The sequence below is a fragment of the Leptopilina heterotoma genome, unplaced genomic scaffold, assembly GCF_015476425.1.
Source record: "Leptopilina heterotoma isolate Lh14 unplaced genomic scaffold, ASM1547642v1 Lhet_278, whole genome shotgun sequence".
NCBI lineage: Eukaryota > Metazoa > Arthropoda > Insecta > Hymenoptera > Figitidae > Leptopilina > Leptopilina heterotoma.
The window spans coordinates 25699-44603 of NW_025110986.1; the positions used below are offsets into that span (position 1 = coordinate 25699).

Genomic DNA, 18905 nt, shown 5'->3' on the forward strand with positions numbered 1-18905 from the left:
TTCTATTTTAAAAAAATAAAAAAATACTAAAATAGAATTGTTTTATTGATATAAATTGGAAATAATTTATAAAATTTAACAAAAATTGTAAGAAATGGAATTTTTGAACAATTATACTATGAAAAAGAAAGATTTGATTCTTCTATGTTTAAAATACCCGCTAATTGTGAGCAATGACCTATTTTAACCTGAGTGCATTTGCGCTGACAGTCTGTCACAAAAGGAATTCTTGCTCAAAAAGTTCGAGTCATTCGTAAACCTCAATTTTTTAGAGTAACATTTTAATAGTGATAATTATTAATGGAAGAAATAGGAATTATTTTACCAGACAAGGTAAATTGTTTACTATTTTAAACACTACTGACCTGTGTCAAAATATATCCTCTTTTCTTGTTTTTTGATTCTACCACTTTTTACAATTTTGACAAATTTTTATAAATAATACTCAATTTAAACAATTGGGATACTTTTGTAAATTTATATTCTTGCCTATAAACGATAATGCTATTGAAAAGCAACAATTTATTTCGTTAAATACGGTTATTTATTTATTTTTCCCTATGGGTGTTACTTAACCTCAAAAATAACAATAAGAATAAACCTATGGAGAAGTCAGGGAATTTTGATCGGTATCCTGGAAAATTGTTGTTTTCTAAAGTTATTGTTTTTATTCTTGAAATCTAATACAAAAGTTACAAATTTTTCTATTTCTGGCAATAATTTATTTTCAAATAACTAAAAAAAATTAAATTTTAGAGAAGTTATCAGTGGTTGTAGAAATTCAATTATTTACAAAAGTAATAAAATTCTCCGCACAAATTCAATTATTATGTTCCAAATTTTTAAAAATTCTAGTCAAAATTTCAATTATTTTTGAAAGTAATAAAATTCTTTTCCGAAATACAATTATTTAAAAAATTTTTAATAAAATTCTTCACAACATTTCAATTATTCAAATAAAATTTTAATAAAATTCTGCGAAAACATTTTATTATTTTCATAAATAATAAAAATTTTACAGGAATTCAATTATTTACAAACTTTTTATAAATTTCTTCGCATGATTCAATTATTTTCATAAATAATAAACTATTCTTACTTTAATTATTTTTATAAATAATAAAACACTTCTTCGAAATTCAATTATTTCCAAAAATTTTAATAAAATTCTTGGCAAAATTTAAATTATTTTCAAGAATTTTCCAGAAGAATTCAATTATTTAAAAAAATTTTTGATAAAATTCTACACAAACATTTAATTACTTTCAAAAATAATAAAAATTTTCCAGAAATTCAATTATTTAAAAATTTGTTCCTAAAAGTCTTTATGAGAATTCAATTTTAAGAAATATTCAATTATTCAATAAATTATTTATTTATGTAATTGAATTCTCGTAGAATTTTCTAATTAAAAATTGATTTAAAAATGAATTTTTAAAAAGTATCAAATTAAAATCTTTGAAAATTTGAATCTTTTAATCTTTTTACTAACATTTCTGTAGAATTAATGTTTTTGAAAAAGTTTAATTGAATTTTTTTTTAAAATTATTTGATGTTTTATTTTGTAATATATATTTAATTGAAGAATTTCCAAATAATCGAAATTTCGTAAAATTAAATAAAACAAATGGTTTTGAAAATTCTCTAAGAACTTTGTCAGAAATTATGAAAAATAGTTGATTTAAAGAAGAGTTTTAGTTGAAAATTTTAGAAAATAATAATTGAACTAAAATGATGAAACTAATAATGACTTTTGGATTATAGGACATGTGTGAAATCGAGTCCAAACCAGCAATTGGTCATTATGCTGCTTTGGAAGAGTTGGATATTGAAGATCTTTACACCAAGTACAAGAAACTACAGCGAATGTTAGAATTCCTGGAGGTGCAGGAAGAATATATAAAAGATGAGCAACGAAATTTGAAAAAGGAATATCTACACGCTCAGGAAGAGGTGAAACGAATTCAAAGTGTTCCATTAGTAATTGGACAATTCTTGGAGGCTGTCGATCAAAACACCGGAATTGTTGGTTCGACAACTGGTTCAAATTATTATGTTCGCATTTTATCAACAATCGATCGGGAATTATTGAAGCCATCTGCCAGTGTTGCTCTCCACAAACACAGTAATGCTTTAGTAGACGTTCTTCCTCCGGAGGCAGACTCCAGTATTTCGATGCTTCAAGCTGGCAAGTGTTTTGTCATTTTATTTTTTTATTATTAAATTTGCTTTTGATTAATTAATGTTGGTTTATATTAACAAACAGATGAGAAGCCTGACATTCAGTACAGTGACATTGGAGGAATGGATATGCAGAAACAAGAAATTCGAGAAGCTGTTGAATTGCCTCTTACACACTTTGAATTATATAAGCAAATTGGTATCGATCCCCCAAGAGGTGTATTAATGTATGGACCACCAGGATGTGGTAAAACTATGCTCGCTAAAGCTGTTGCAAGACACACGACAGGTGCGCTGTTTTTTATTATTAATTTTATTCAAATTTCTTGTTTTTTTCGAATTATAATACAGGATTGCCACACGTTAGGGTAAAGTCAGGGAATTTTATTAAAAAAAAACTGCAGAAAAATTATATTTTTAGAATTCATAAGAAAACTTTGAATTTTTGTGTCTTTTTTGTTTGTCTCATAAACTATGAAATTATCACAAATTCTAAAATAAATCCTTCAATTTTTTCCTTTAATTTTATTTTCATAAAATTATTGCTTATAAATTATTTAATGCATAATTTTATAAAAGAAGTTTTAAAAATAATTGAATTTTGAAGTTACAAATTCAAATCTTTGGAAAATATGAATTTTTACAACTTTTAATTAATAATTCTGTAGAACTAATTTTTTTGAAATTAGTTGAATTTTTTAATTAGGGGTCGTTCACAAACTACGTCACACTCCTAGGGGTTGGGGGGGGGGGGTGTTGAGCTGTGTGTGACGAAGTGTGGAAAAAATTTTTTTATGTATGTAAAAAATGTCACGAAGGGGGGGGGGTAAAAATCAGTCAAAAAAAGCGTGACGTAGTTTGTGAATGACCCCTTATTATGTTTAATATTATTTCAAGAAATTTCACGCAATTCTTCAAAACAATTCAATTATCATGCTATATATAAAAAAATTCTTTCCAGAAATTCAAATATTTTCAGGAATTTAAATAAAATTCTTTGAACAATTAAATTATTTTCATATATAACAATAATTATCACAAGAATTCAATTATTTGCAAAAGTAATAAAATTCTTCGCAAAAATTCAATTATGTTCAAAATTTTTTTTAAATTTCAATTATATTTATAGATAATAAAATTCTTCTCCGAAATCCAATTATTTTCAAAAAATTTAATAAACTTCTTGTCCAAATTTGAATTATTTTCAAAAGATTTTTCGCAATTTAATTATTTTCAATATCTACTGCTTTCATAAAATTTCCCAAAAGAATTGAAGTTATTTAAAAACATTTTGATAAAATTCAACGCAAACATTCAATTATTTTGATAAATAATAAAAAATTCCTTTAGGAAATCCATTATTTTCATCAATAATAAAACACGTAGCAGAAGTTTAATTATTTTTAATAAAATTTATAAAAATTCTCGTCAAGATTTCAATTTTCTTTTATAAACAAGAAATATATTCGTAAAAATTCAATTATTTTCATAGGTAATAAAATTTTAACAGGAATTCAATTACTTAAAATACAATATTCATAAAATTTTTTAAATAAAATCTATTATTTAATAAAAAATTTTATCAAATTCTACGCAGGAATTCAATAACAAAATTAATAAAAATTTTCACCAGAATTAAAAATGTTTTAATAAAATTCTTCGTTAGAATTCAATTTAATAAATTTTAATTAAATTCTTCGCAGATATTTAATTTTTTTCATAAATAATACAATTTTAACAGGAATTCAATTACTTAAAATACAATTTTCATAAAAATTTTCAAATAAAATCCATTATTAATAGAAATTGTTATCAAATTCTACGCAGGAATTTAATAACAAAATTAATAAAAATTTTCACCAGAATTAAAAACGTTTTAATAAAATTATTCTAAGTTAGAATTCAATTTAATAAATTTTAATTAAATCCTTCGCAGGTATTTAATTTTTTTCATAAATAATAAAATTTTAACAGGAATTAAATTATTATTACGGAATTTTCATTAAATTCATAAAAATATTATTTTCAAAAATTTTAATAAAATTCTTCGAAGAAATCCATTTATTTTCAAATATTATAAACTTATCGCTAGATTCAATAATTTTTAATACAATTTTAAATGAATTCCAAGTAAAATGCAATTATTCTTAAGAATTTTATTAAAATTCTTCGCAAACATTCAATTATTTTCACAAAAAATAATTTTTTACTGGAATTCAATTATTTAAAAAATTTTAATAAAATTCTTTGTAAGTATTCAATTATTTGAATAAATATTAAAATTCTTAACTGAGATTCAATTATTTTAATAAATAATAACATTCTTTTTAGGAATTGAATAAGTTTCTTTTAACAATAAAATTTTTCTGAAATTATTAGAAGTTTTTATTTTCTACTTATATTTAATTGAAGAATATTTCCTTATAATCGAAATTTCGTGAAATTGAATTGTAAACAAATGGATTTAAAAATTCTCAAAGAACTTTTTCAAAAATTGTTAAAAATAATTGAATAAAAAACCGTAAAAGTCATTTTCACTATCAATTTATTATGTGAAAATAACTCTTACGGTTTTTCGGAGTTGAGGTATCAAACTAAAATTTTTCTAAATCTAAACTTTCATACTTTTTATTAACAATTCTGTCAAACTAATTTTTTTGAAAAATTTTAATTCAAATTTTTTTGAAACTATTTGAAATTTTTATTTTCTAATATATATTTAATTGAAAAATTTCCGAATAATCGAAATTTCGTAAAATTAAATAAAACAAATGGATTTAAAAATTCTCTAAGAACTTTGTCAGAAATTATTAAAAATAATTGATTTAAAGAAGGGGTCGTTCACAAACTACGTCACACTCCTAGGGGTGGGGGGGTGTCGAGCTGTGTGTGACGAAGTGTGGAAAAAATTTTTTTATGTATGTAAAAAATGTGACGAAGGGGGGGGGGGTAAAAATCAGTCCAAAAAAGCGTGACGTAATTTGTGAATGACCCCGAAGAGTTTTAGTTTAAAATTCTAGAAAATAATGAAAATAATTTTGAAGAAGTTACAGTAACAATATTCTTATAATATAAAATAATTATTTTATCACTCGGTCATTTTTAATTATTATAAAACATAAGTCGAAGACTCGGAGTCATTAATGTCTTTATGTTTCATAATAAAATATTTTTATAAGTTGTGGAATTTCAAAAAGGTTTGAATTTGAACGTTTTGAAGAATTTTAATTTCTATGGAAAAATAATAATGATTGAATATTTATTTAAAAATGAAGTTATTGATGTTTTGGAATAATTTTACAATTAAAGAAATTCGCAAATAAGTGTAAAAGAATATTCTTTTTGAGTATCTAATCATTTTTAGAATGAATCAGAATATTTTTTAGAGTCAGGGCAAAAGTGAAAATTCTGTCTGGAAATCAGGGGAAATGAAAATTAAATTTTTGTGGCAACCCTTTCATTGCATAACTTTTATTGTCAACAGCTGCATTTATTCGCGTCGTGGGTTCGGAATTCGTGCAGAAATACTTAGGAGAAGGTCCTAGAATGGTTAGAGATGTCTTCCGTCTAGCGAAAGAAAATTCACCAGCAATCATTTTTGTCGATGAAATTGATGCAATTGCAACGAAACGTTTCGATGCCCAAACTGGAGCCGATCGTGAGGTTCAACGTATTCTTCTTGAATTACTAAATCAAATGGATGGTTTCGATCAAACGACAAATGTCAAAGTGGTCATGGCCACAAACAGGTAATTTACTCTTACCAATTAATTCTAATTTAATGACTATAATTTACTATTTACTATTAATTTCTCGCCGTCTTTTTAGGGCCGACACATTGGATCCAGCGCTTTTACGTCCTGGTAGATTGGACAGAAAAATTGAATTCCCACTGCCAGATCGTAGACAGAAGCGTTTGATATTTTCAACGATAACAACAAAAATGAATTTGAGTGAAGAGGTTGATTTGGAGGATTACGTTGCCCGACCGGACAGAATTTCCGGCGCTGATATCAATGCAATTTGTCAAGAGGCCGGTATGCATGCAGTGAGGGAAAATCGTTACATTGTTCTCGCTAAAGATTTCGAGAAGGGCTACAAGAATAATATCAAGAAAGACGAGTCTGAACATGAATTCTATAAATAAAAAATCAGCGTTAGAAAATTGAACCCCATTTTTTTCTGACTTACATATATTTTAAGCTATTGTAATTGATTTATACATTAAATACTAATTGATTCACAATACTGTGTATTTCAATTCCATATTCTTTTCTCTAAAGATAATTAGTTTTCCTTAAAAGATGCATAATTAAGAACAATTTTGTTTATAAAACTTAAAATTGTTTTTCTTTAAGCCACTCAGTAGTGACATCTGTATCAAAAGTAATATTTCCGCGAATATTTGAAAAATTTGCTATTTTATTTTTTTATACAAAAACTTTCTTTTGTATTATTTATTGAAATTTTTAGTAATAACCATAAAAACTAATAAATCATGTTCAACACAGATGCTTATATAGAAAACGGCCTTGGAATTTAGTTTGCAATTACCCAACAAGCGTTCTGGATCTTTCTACTATTTACTAACCCAACCTTGTGAATTTTAAAAAAAGAAATGAACAGCTGATTGAAAGTTTGTCAGCAGTTAGCTTTGTTAGCTTTACATTGCATAAAGTTAAATGTTTTAAACAGTTATTTATTAATTAGTGTTTATTATATTATGGTGATAAAGTTAGAGTGGTAACAAATGAAACGTAATCAGAATCAAATTATAAAATCGAATGCTGATTCAGCTCCAAAATCAGAATTAGAAAAACAGTGTCAATGTTGTTCGTTGGATTGTTATTGTGATGTATTTATTAGTAAGTTGCTTCAAAACGTATCTAAACCGTTTTTGTTTCTTATCTTATTTTTTAATTTAATTAATTATTATTACATATTATTGTAGTTTAAAAAATTGAAAATTTTTTTTTTGGAGTAAGTTAGTCATTGTAATTAAAGTTCGACGGATGTTATTTCAAAATATTTGGTCGATTTAGTCTATAACGTCTCTAATGATAATAATTGCATTATATTCATTATTCTTTGAGGTTATCTTTGTACTGATCCTGAAATTCAACTATTATTCCAATTTTTATTTCTGATTTTTAATTAAACTTTTTATGCAAGATGCATAAAAGTGCATAAAAGATGCAGTTTTTTTTAGATGACAATAAACTAAAAAAAAATTTTATTTCTAAGGCTCTAAAGCAGTGAATTATATTAAACTCCGAAAAATTTAATATATCTCAGGGTTGTCACAGGTCAATAAAGTCAGGGAATTCAGAAAAAAGTCAGGAAAAGTGGAATTAATAAGGAAAATCAGAGAAAGTCGGGGATTTTTATTAAAAGTACTGTAAAAAATTAAATTTTTAGAATTCTTAAGAAAATTCTTTATTTTGGAGTATTTTTTTGTTTGCCTCAAACTATGAAATTACCATGAATTCTAATGCAAAACCTTCAAATATTTCTATTTCTGACAATAATTTCTTTTAAATTAACTTAATTTTTGAAGAACCTATCATAAAATTATTAATTATAAATTATTTATTGAATAATTTTATTTAAATATTTAAAAATGAATGAATTTTCAAAGAGTTGAGTTTACACCTAGATGAACTTCCAAAGGTTTCAATTTAAAATTTTAGAAAATTTCAATTTTGAATGAATTTTATTAGAAATTTTAAAGAACTTAGATTTTTTGAAAAGTTTTAATAATTCAAATTTAACTTAGTTACATTTTTTAATATATATTTAATTAATTATTAAAAATAATGGATTTATAGAAAAATAATAAAAAAAAAATAATAATAATAATATAATAATAATTAATATATTTAATTATATAATAATTTTTATTTTTTTTATAGTAAAAAACACTAAAAAAATTGATTTTTTGAAAAGTTACAAATGATTGCAGAAATTCAATTATTTTCAAAAGTAATAATTGCAAGATTCAATTACGTCTAAAGATTCAAAAAGATTCTACTCCGAAATTCAATTATTTAAAAAAATTCTAATACAATTCTTGTCAAAATTTCAATTATTTACAAAAAATTTTTCTAAATTTAATGATCTTCAATATCTTTTATTTTAATAAAATTTTCCAAAGGAATTCAATTATATTTACAACAAATTTTTTTAAAATTTTAGACAAACATTTAATTACTTTAATAAATAATAAAAATTTCGTAGGAATTCAATTATTTAAAACATTTTAATAAAATTCATCGCAATAATTAAATTTTTCTCATACATAATAAAATTCTTCACTGCAATGCAATTATTTTCATAAATAATAAAATTCTTTAGATAAATTCAATTATTTTTAATATAATTTTAATAAAATTCCTCGCAAAAATTTAATTATTTTCTTAAATAATAAAACTTTTACAGGAATTCAATGACTTAAATTCTAAACTACAATTTTTCATCAAATTTTTCGAGAAAAATCAATTATTTAAACAAATTTTAATAAAATACTTCGCGAGACTTCAATTATTTTTATAAACAATAAAATGTATTGTAGAATTTCAATTATTTTCTATAAAATTTATAATAAATTCCTGGAAAAATGCAATTATTCTTAAAAATTTTATTAAAATATTGTTCTCAAACATTAAATTATTTTCATAAATAATAAAGTTTTAACTGAAATTCAGTTATTTAAAATACAATTTTCATAAAAATATTCAAAAAAAAATATCAATTGCTTAAGAGAATTTCTATAAATTTCTGCATAAGAATTTAAATATTTTTACAAAATATCAAATTTTTCCCTGGAAATAAAATTTTCACAAGAATTCAATTATTTAAAAATTTTTAATAAAACTCTTTGCAAGAATTCAATTATTTTCACAAATAATAAAAATTTTTACACGAACTCAATTATTTTCATAAATAATAAACTTATCGAAGGTTTTAATTATTTTTAATACAATTTAAAATAAATTCTAGGTAAAATGAAATTATTTTTAAAAATTTTATAAAAATTCTTCGCAAACATTGAATTGTTTTCACTAAAAATAAAATTTTTCACTGGAATTCAATTATTTAAAAAATAATAACATTTTTTACTGGAATTCAATTATTTTTACAGAATTTAATAAAATTCTTCGTAGAAATTCAATTATTTTCGAAAATTTAAATACAATTCTTTATAAAATTTCAATTAATTTTAACATAATTTAAATTAAATTCCTCTCGAAAGAAGTCAATTACCTTCATTATAAAATGTTTATTAAATTCCTAAAAAGATTATTATCAAAAATTTTAGTAATGTTCTTTTAGCAAGAATTAAATTGTCTTCATGAAATTCAAATTATGTTCAAAATTTTAAAAAATTTTCGTCAAAATTTCAATTATTTTCAATAGTAATAAAATTCTTCTCCAAAATTCAATTATTTTCAAAAATCTCTTTAATGATTTAATTTTAATGATTTTCAATATCTTTTATTTTAATAAAAATTTCCAAAAAAATTCAATTATTTAAAAAAAAATTTAATATATAATTCTACTCAAACATTTAATTATTTTCATAAATAATAAAAATTGATATAAATATGAATTTTAGTTACAATAGATAATAATTGAATATTAAAAGCAATATGGCGTGAATTTTAAAAAGATTTCAAATTAAAATCTTTGAAAATCTGAATTTTTCATACGTTTAACTAACAATTCTGTAAAATTATTTTTTTTGAAAAAGTTTAACTGAAGTTTTTTTAAATTATTTAAAGTTTTTCTTTTGTAATATATATATATATATATATATATATATATATATATATATATATATATATTTAATTGAAGAATTTAAAAATAATCGAAATTTTGTAAAATTGAATTTTAAATACATAAATGGATTTAAAAATTCTTAAATAAAATTTTGAAAAATTATTAAATTAATTGAATTTTAGTTAAAAATTCTAAAAAATAAAAACTTGTTTTCTTCTATAGGACATGAGTGGACATGGGACTCGTCGTTGGCGTCGACGAAAGTGAAATTATTTAAAGACAATTTGGCAGTAAAATTCAATCCAGGTTACAGTAACGGAACGACTGCAATACGTGGATCAGAATGTCTTCCAAAAGGAAGACACCATTATTGGGAAATAAAAATTCTAACACCTGTTTATGGTACAGATATTGTAAGCATCACATCATTTTCTGTTTGTAATTCAATCGACTTTCATGATTAAAATTTCTGGGAATTAATATTTTTTGTTCTAGATGGTGGGAGTGGGAACGAAGAACGTTAAAACGAGACTAGAAACGTATTGTTCACTTTTGGGTCGTGATTGTGAATCGTGGGGACTTTCGTATCGAGGATATATTCAGCATGGAGGAGTGAGGAGTAAATATTGTGGAGGTTTTGTTAATGATAATGTAGTTGGAATTCATTTAGATACATGGAAAGGAACTCTTCAATTTTTCGTCAATAGAATACCATTAGGTATGTGTAAATTTTAATTGTATTTTTCCGTCTTTATATTCGAAATTATACTTTGAGAGAAAAATATTTTCTTCTTCTTCTTGTCAATTCTTCAGGAGTTGCTTTCACTGGCCTTAGAGATAGACAATTGTATCCAATGGCTTGTTCAACGGCTGCAGAAAGTAATATGCGAATAATTTACAATTCATCCGAACCAGCTTCCCTGCAAATGGATTGTTTGGAAATTCTCAAACCGATCCATCGAGCTTATCTTTGCGCTGCATTTCCAGGAATGAGACACATTTTTAAAAGTGTTTTCGCTGATATTCTTCGAAAAAATCACGGTACGTTTGGTAATCTTTACAAATTTTCTAAATTCATTTCAATTAAAGTCACAGGCTTCGCACTCGATAATTAATTTTTTTAAAATATCAAAAAGTAACTTTAAGTCTGTAAAAAAGTAGTAAAAAAGAAGTTATTGAAAAATTAAATACTTAAATACTAAATCTTTACAAAATTGAATACTTTTCTAAATTTCAATTTGAAATTCTTCAAAAATACGATTATATTTAAAAACTTTTGTACGGATTGAAATAATGATAAATAATAATAAAATAAAATAAAATAATAATAATAAACAAATAAATAAAGGATTAAATTTAACAATAATTAAATATAATTTAAAATCTTCTTAAAAATTTAACGCTTTCTAAACATATTGTAATTCTTTTAAAACACAATCATTTTTCTGTTAAAAATTCTGAATAAAATCAGTCAAAACTTTAAGTATTTTTTAAGAGAATAATAAATTAATATTTTTTTTAAATAAAAATTTTAGTACTATTAGTTTTACAACAATTAAAATTTTCAAAAGTTTCAATTTAAAAATCTTTTGAAACTTAATTATTTCTAGAAATTCATTATAATAACGCTTTTAATATTCAATTAATATCTAAAATTTTAACTGAAATTCCTTTTTAAATCAATTCTTATTAGAAACTTTTACAAGAACTCAATTTACTTAAATGTAAAAATAAATAATTTTTTGAAAAATTTAATATTTCTTAAAATTGAATTCTTACAATGAATTTTATCAAATTTTTTTTTAAATAGTTGGATTTTTTCGAAGAATTTTAATAAAATTTTTACGAATAATTGCATTTTTCAGGAAATTCATTTAAATTACGTATTAAAAATAATTGAAATAATTGGATATATATTTATTATTTACGAAAATAATTAAATATATTATGCGAAGAATTTTATTAAAAGTTTTGAAAGTAATATCAGGAATTTAATGAAAAATCTGTTAAAATCTGTTAAATCCTGTTAAAATTTTATTACTTATGAAAATCCTTGAATTTCTGCGAAAAATTTCATTAAAATCTATTAAATTAATTGAATTCTTGCCAAGAATTTTATAAAAAATCATTTAAATAATTATTATTTAAAAATTCATTTAAATAATTATTATTTAAAAGTTCATTTAAATAATTATTATTTTATAAAATTTTTATAAATAAGAATTTTATAAAAAATCATTTAAATAATTATTATTTAAATGAATTTTAATAAAATTCTTGGCAAGAATTCAATTAATTTAATAGATTTTAATGAAATTTTTCGCAGAAATTCAAAGATTTTCATAAGTAAAAAAAATTTTAACAGGAATTCAATTATTATTTTTCCAGATTTTAAAAATATTCGTAAATAATAAATTTATCGAAATATTTTAATTATTTTTAAAACGTAATTTAAATGAATTTCCTGAAAAATGCAATTATTCGTAAAAATGTTATTAAAATTCTTCGAAAAAATTCAATTATTTTTAAAAAAATCAATTATTGATTTTTTTTAAAAAGAATTTTGTGAAAATTGCATTTTAAATGATTGAATTTCTGTTAAAATTTTATGAAGTTTTTTGATATATTATATAGACCTTTATGGAGTTTTTTTTTAAACTTAAAAATTCTCAATTTCTTGACCAAAGGCCACAACAAAAAATTCCAAACAGTTAAAATTTTATTATCTATGAAAATAATTTAATGTTTGTGAACAATTTTAATAACATTTTTAAGAATAATTGCATTTTTTGGGGAATTTATTTAAAATTGTATAGAAAATAATTGAATTCTTACAATTTTATCAACAAATTTAATTAAAATTTTATTGAAAACAATTCAATTTCTATATGAAATTTTATTAACATATTTGAAAATAATTGAATTCTTTTGGGTAATTTTATTAAAATAATAGATATTGAAAATAATTGAACTTCTGCGAAGAATTTCATTAAAACATATTAAATTAATTAAATTCTTACGAAGAGTTTTATTAAAATTTGTTTAATTTTGGTGATAAATTTTATTATTTTTGAAAATAATTGATTTCTTTAGAAATATTATATAAAAATTTTATTCCATTTTAAATAAATAAATGACTTCGAAGAATTTCATTAAAATTCATTAAACTAATTAAATTGTTATGAAGAATTTTATTGAAATTTGTTTAATTCTAGTGAAAAATTTTATTATTTGTGAAAATAATTGAATTCTTGCGAAGAATTTTATAAAAATGCTTTCAAATAATTGAATTCTTTAGGGAATTTTTTTTATAATAGTAAATATTGAAAATAATTGAATTTCTAAAATCTTTTAAAAATAATTGAATCGTTTCAAAGAAATTTTATTAAAATGTTTTGAATTGTTTTTACGAATTTGATTAAAATTTATAAGAATAATTTGTTTGTATTAACTATTAGCGCTTTTAAAGTAGTGCAAATCTAAAGAAAAAGAGGAATGTAGATTTTAGTGTAATAAATCAAAAAAAAAAGTATCCAAATGGTAGCAAATCTTAAAAAAGTAGTAAATAGTAGGTTTTAGTAGTTAATTAATTAATTAATTTTAATTTTCGTAAGTGCGAAGCCTAAACTCAATTAAATGTTATGAATTATTTGAATATAAATATTATTAATAATTTTTCAGATGAGGATGACGAGAATGAGGATGAATTTCTCAAAAAATTCTCATCTCTTGAGAAATTTGATAGTTCATTTACGTTTGAAACCGAGGAATCAAAACGTAGTCGTTTAGACAATTGGCAACCATCTACACTGCAAATTGACTCTTTGAATATATAAAATTACAAATTACATTTAGTGACTTAAAAAAAAATTTTCGTTCATTTTTTACTTTTTGTGATTGAATTCGTCTCATCAAAATAGTGTAATGATCTCAATGATTATAATTTTTTAACTAATGAATGGAAATTAATTTTAAAAATTTTAAACAATCTACTTCGTAATATTTTACAACGAAAAAAATGTTTTAGAAAAAAAAAAATTTTATTGTATCAAAAAATAATTTATAAATTAATTTTAAATAAGAAAAACAGCTGTTATTATTTTCTTTTCCTTTACCTCTAATATTTGAGTTTGATTCAACTTTCCTTAAGTTTCTTCTTCGCTTTCTTCAATACACCGCCACTTTTTCGTTTTGTCTTCTCCTTTGACTGGGACGATGATTGATTGTTGATTTTTGCACAAAAAACAATTGCCTGAGCCCATCCGGCGAGAGGACCCCATAATTCTCGTAAACATTCGCTGACTTCTTGATGAACTTTCGGCGTGACGCTTTTTTGCTTTTTTAAATGAGGCATATAATTAGCCATGGCGACTTGATAAATGTGTGTGTCAACTGGAATTGCCTCTAAATGTCCCAGAGACATTAGGCAAATGCAATCGGCAACCTTTGGACCAACTCCAGATAGAGTTACGAGATTTTCCTTTGCCAATTCGTACGTTGAACTGTCTTTATGAAAATCTGTCAGCCATTTACGTCCGCCTAAAGTCAATAATTGTTTCGCCGTATTCGCAATATAAGATGCTCGATATCCAAAGCCCTCTTTTCGCAATATCGATTCAACATTGTCCGCAGCAAGTGAATTGATTTTTGGAAAATCGTAATATTCCTTACCGTCGAGATCGCAGATTTTTTCACCAAAGAAACGACTTAGTTTCTCAACCATACTGGAAATTCTAAACAATAATTTAGATTAGTAAATATTTCAATAAATTTAAATACTTAAAAGATACTTTTTTCAATTTATTGATTTTAATAGATTTTAATTAATTTCACTTTATTTCACTTACCGAACGATATTATTATTTGAACTACAGATAAAAGAGAAAAGATTCTCAACGACATCTTGATTTAAAATTCTCACTCCATCAACTTTTTCAAGGGCTTTTTTGAAATGTTTATCGGTAGCTGACCATTTTTCTAGATTCTCCTTCAATGACACATCGAAACGAAAATAGTCTGATAATAGTTTTTCGCAATTTATATCTTCCGAAAGTCCATGTATTGTGTAATGAAGATTATAGTCATCTTGTGCTAAAGTCCAAACTTGTCCCGCGAAAACTCCTCTAAAAGCTTTTTCATTTTCCAAACTGACCCACCTGTGGAAATTATAATAAAACTTAAAAATTATTCGTAATACATTTAAACAGTTTTAAACATTAATTTAATTCAAATTCGGACTTTTTCCCCGACCCTAAAAACAGGGCTCGGATCGTCTTTAAGACACAAAAAAAGTCGCTTTAGTCGCAAAAATTCACAACAAAAGTCACGAAAACTCGCATAAAATCTCTGAAAAAGTCGTAAAAAAGTCGCATGAAATTTTAGAAAAACGACCAAAAAGAAACAAGAAATTGTAAAAATTGTAAAAAAAATCACATTTCTCGACGACTCATACCTTAATTTCAACCAATCCGGAATTCAATTTTAATAAAATTCTTAGCAAAATTTTAATTAGGTATTTTTAACATTTTTTTAAAAATTCTCTTTAAAAATGTAAATTATTTTTATAAATAATAAAATTCTTCACCAAAATTCAATTATTCTAAAAAATTTTAATAAAATTCTTGTCAAAATTTCAATTATCTTTATAAATAATATAAAATTCATCCTAGAAATTCAATTATTTTCAAAAGTAATAAAATTCTTCGTAGAAAATCAATTTTTTTCAAAAGTAATAAAATTCTTCGCAGAAATTCAATTATTTTCAAAAATTGTTTTAAATTTCTCAAAAATTTCGTCAAAATTTTTATTATCTTCATAAATAATAAAATTCATCCTGTAAATTTAATTATTTTCAAAAGTTCTGATAAAATTTCCTGCAAAATTCAATTATCTCCAAATGTAAGAAAATTCTTCGCAGAAATTCAATTATTTTAAAAAAAATTTTTTAAATTCTCGTCAAAATTTCAATTATCTTTATAAATATCAATATTCTTTAGCAAAATTCAATTACTTTTAAAATTTTTTTTAAAATCTGTTTAGAATTTCAATTATCTTTATAAATAATAAAATTCTTCTTTGAAATTCAATTATTTGCAAAAATTTTAATAAAATTCTTGTCAAAATTTCAATTAAGGAGCATTCACAAATGATGTCACGCAATTTTTCGGGATCTTAGACCCCCCCCCCTCCCCCCTGTCACGCAATTTCATGCAATTTCACATGTAAAAATACATTGTGTCACGTTTAGTAGAGACCCTCCACCCTCCCCTCAAAAAACGTGACATCATTTATGAACGCTCCCTTATCTTTATAAATAATAAAATTCATCCTGTAAATTTAATTATTTTCAAAAGTTCTGATAAAATTCTCTGCAAAATTCAATTATCTTCAAATGTAAGAAAATTCTTCGCAAAAATTCAATTATTTTCAAACATTTTTTAAAAATTCTCCTCAAAATTTCAATTATCTTTATAAATATCAATATTTTTCTTCAAAATTCAATTTACTTTATAAATTTTTTTAAAAATCTGTTTAAAATTTCAATTATTTTTATAAATAATAAAATTCTTCTCTGAAATTCAATTATTTGCAAAAATTTTAATAAAATTGTACGCAAGCATTTAATTATTTTCATAAATAATGAAAATTTTACAGGAATTCAATTACTTACTAATTTTTTATAAATTTCTTTGCAATAATTCAATTAGTTTCATAAAAAATAATTAATAAAAATTTTTTTTTTATAAAGTCTTATAAAATAATGATTTTATCACCCGGTCATGTTTTATAACAAGTTTTTATAAGTTGTTTAATTTCAAAAAGGTTTGAATTTGCATGTTTTAAAAATCTTAATTCCTATGGAAAAATAATTATAATTAAATATTTATTTAAAATAGAAGTTATTGATGTTTTAGAAAAATTTGAAAGAAATTTGTAAATAAATGTAAATTATTTCCATATGAAATTGAGAATTTCCTAAACAAATATTAAGAAACGGAAATATGTTATGTTTTTTCCTCAAAGAGAAGAATGATTTTGTGAACAATATTTTTTACAGAAAAAAATTTCTGCTATTTAAAATTTAAGTCGAAAAGTAATTGTAAGATGTGAAAAAAGCCAATAAGTCGCATTTTACTAAGAAAAAACATCTCGAAAAAGTCGATTAGTAGCATTTTTTCACAAAAAAGGTGAAAAAACATTTATCCGAGCCCTGTAAAAAATATTCTGATTCACTCTAAAAATTATTAAGGCTTCACACTCATCTACTAAAACCAACTATTTAGTATTTACTACTTCTTTTTAATTTATGACACTAAAAGCTACTTTTTTCTTGAGAATTCGCACAACTTTAAATTCATTTAAAGTTGAAAAATAAAAAATTATTCTCAAAAATTGTAATATTTCTTAGAAACGATTCAATTATTTTCAATATCTAATAATATAATAAAATTTTCCAAAAGAATTCAATTATTTTCCAGTATTTTAATAAAATTATATATAGGAATTGAATTATTTTCAATAAAATTATAATTAAATTCATCGAAAAAAATTGTAAGAAATCAATTATGTTTTCTCATACATAATAAAATTTTTCGCAAGAATACAATTATTTTCATAAATAATAAAATTCTCTATATATAAATTCAATTATTTTGAATATAATTTCAATAAAATTCTTCGCAGAAATTTAATTACTTTATTCTTAAATAATAAAACTTTCATAGGAATCCAATGATTTAAATTACAATTTTTCATAAAATTTTTCGAACAAAATCAATTATTCTAATAAATTTTTATACAATTCTTTGCAAGACTTCAGAATTTTTAATTACAATTATTTAAAATTAAAAATTTCTAAAATTTTAATTTGAAACCTTTTGAAATTGAATTGTTTATTAAAATTGTAAACGCAACTTTTCTAAAAATCAACAATTTTTGGACGTTTTAAATATAATTATTCCTTAAATTATTTATAAGTAATAATTTTATTACAGTTTTTTAAGAATTAAATTACATAAATTGCCCTAAACTGAATTTAATTTCATATTCTGTAAATAGTTTAGTTCATCGTTCAATTATTGTCTGAAATAGAAAAAACTTAAGGTTTTGTATTAAAATTCGTATAGGAACGAATTTTTTTCCATATGACTTTTGTTGAAATTCCCTGACTTTTCCTTGATTTCAAAATTTGAAAAATTATTGCTACACGCGCAAGCGCAAATATTTAGCCGAATTTTTTTATAGGTTATGTTGATTCTAATCATTTAAAAATTAATTTTTTTTCTGGAAAAAAAGAATGAAACTTACCTGAAACTTTGTCCACCGTTTAATGTAATTCCAAGATCTAATTCTTCCTTTCTGCATTTTATTTGTCCTGTCTTCATTTTTGTTTCATTTGATAAAATTTGTTTATGTTGAAATTTTAAAAACTTTCTGTTTTGTACAATTATTTTAAAACATTCCTTTCCGTGGAACGTGATTTTAATGTATTTAAAAAACACTTTATAACGAAATAAATGAAATTATTAGTTTTATTTTTTTGCTATTTCACAAACACAAAGAACACAAAGGATACAAATTGTAATGTTTTGATTTTGAGAATTTCAGAAAGGACAGCATGGAGTCAGGGGCGTATATATTATGTGGACGCAGTTTGTGGATTTCCGCATGGATTTCTTTATATTCTTAATAAACACAAAATATGAACGAAAACCTCTTTAAAAATGCAGAAAGTAGTGAGTGAGACCCTTTGGGGTCTCAGAATTCGAATTTGATGTTTATTTCTAAAAATATTTAAAAATTGAAAAAATAGAAAATTTCCATGTGAATTATTTCAAATCTCCGCATGGATTTCTGCGTAAATTTCCATGTGGAAAGTCCAGGCGGACTTTTTTAGTTGGGGAAGAACAAGGAAAGTAAAGAATCAGAGTAGTATAATGATTAAT

General features: G+C 22.7%; 3 protein-coding genes across 3 annotated transcripts; 2 read left to right on the forward strand and 1 right to left on the reverse strand.

The window, feature by feature from the left end:
* Positions 1 to 176: 176 nt before the first annotated feature.
* On the forward strand, positions 177 to 6427 carry LOC122504083 (26S proteasome regulatory subunit 6B). Its single transcript, XM_043614981.1, has 5 exons — positions 177 to 333; positions 1765 to 2188; positions 2267 to 2470; positions 5666 to 5930; positions 6010 to 6427. The coding sequence occupies exons 1-5, from the start codon at positions 301 to 303 to the stop codon at positions 6326 to 6328; spliced, it is 1245 nt and encodes a 414-aa protein (XP_043470916.1). The 5' UTR covers positions 177 to 300; the 3' UTR covers positions 6329 to 6427.
* Positions 6428 to 6790: 363 nt separating this feature from the next.
* On the forward strand, positions 6791 to 13964 carry LOC122504109 (SPRY domain-containing SOCS box protein 3-like). The gene is made up of 5 exons (XM_043615008.1): positions 6791 to 7046; positions 10183 to 10373; positions 10456 to 10678; positions 10774 to 11001; positions 13642 to 13964. Exons 1-5 carry the CDS (start codon positions 6932 to 6934, stop codon positions 13794 to 13796), a joined length of 912 nt encoding a protein of 303 aa, XP_043470943.1. The 5' UTR covers positions 6791 to 6931; the 3' UTR covers positions 13797 to 13964.
* A 17-nt stretch (positions 13965 to 13981) lies between these two features.
* LOC122504108 (N-glycosylase/DNA lyase) lies at positions 13982 to 18596 on the reverse strand. Its single transcript, XM_043615007.1, has 3 exons — positions 18268 to 18596; positions 14808 to 15116; positions 13982 to 14693 (listed from the first exon to the last, which is right to left on the reverse strand). The coding sequence occupies exons 1-3, from the start codon at positions 18342 to 18344 to the stop codon at positions 14096 to 14098; spliced, it is 984 nt and encodes a 327-aa protein (XP_043470942.1). The 5' UTR covers positions 18345 to 18596; the 3' UTR covers positions 13982 to 14095.
* Between the last annotated feature and the right edge of the window lie 309 nt (positions 18597 to 18905).

Coding starts and splice junctions, on each gene's coding strand:
- LOC122504109 (XM_043615008.1), top strand. CDS start 6,932: ATGAAACGTAATCAGAATCAAATTATAAAATCGAATGCTGATTCAGCT. Junction 10,679..10,773: donor CGTCAATAGAATACCATTAG/GTATGTGTAAAT, acceptor TCAATTCTTCAG/GAGTTGCTTTCACTGGCCTT. Junction 11,002..13,641: donor TATTCTTCGAAAAAATCACG/GTACGTTTGGTA, acceptor ATAATTTTTCAG/ATGAGGATGACGAGAATGAG.
- LOC122504108 (XM_043615007.1), bottom strand. CDS start 18,344: ATGAAGACAGGACAAATAAAATGCAGAAAGGAAGAATTAGATCTTGGA. Junction 15,117..18,267: donor AACGGTGGACAAAGTTTCAG/GTAAGTTTCATT, acceptor TAATTTCCACAG/GTGGGTCAGTTTGGAAAATG. Junction 14,694..14,807: donor TCAAATAATAATATCGTTCG/GTAAGTGAAATA, acceptor ATTATTGTTTAG/AATTTCCAGTATGGTTGAGA.
- LOC122504083 (XM_043614981.1), top strand. CDS start 301: ATGGAAGAAATAGGAATTATTTTACCAGACAAG. Junction 2,471..5,665: donor TGTTGCAAGACACACGACAG/GTGCGCTGTTTT, acceptor TATTGTCAACAG/CTGCATTTATTCGCGTCGTG. Junction 5,931..6,009: donor GTGGTCATGGCCACAAACAG/GTAATTTACTCT, acceptor CCGTCTTTTTAG/GGCCGACACATTGGATCCAG.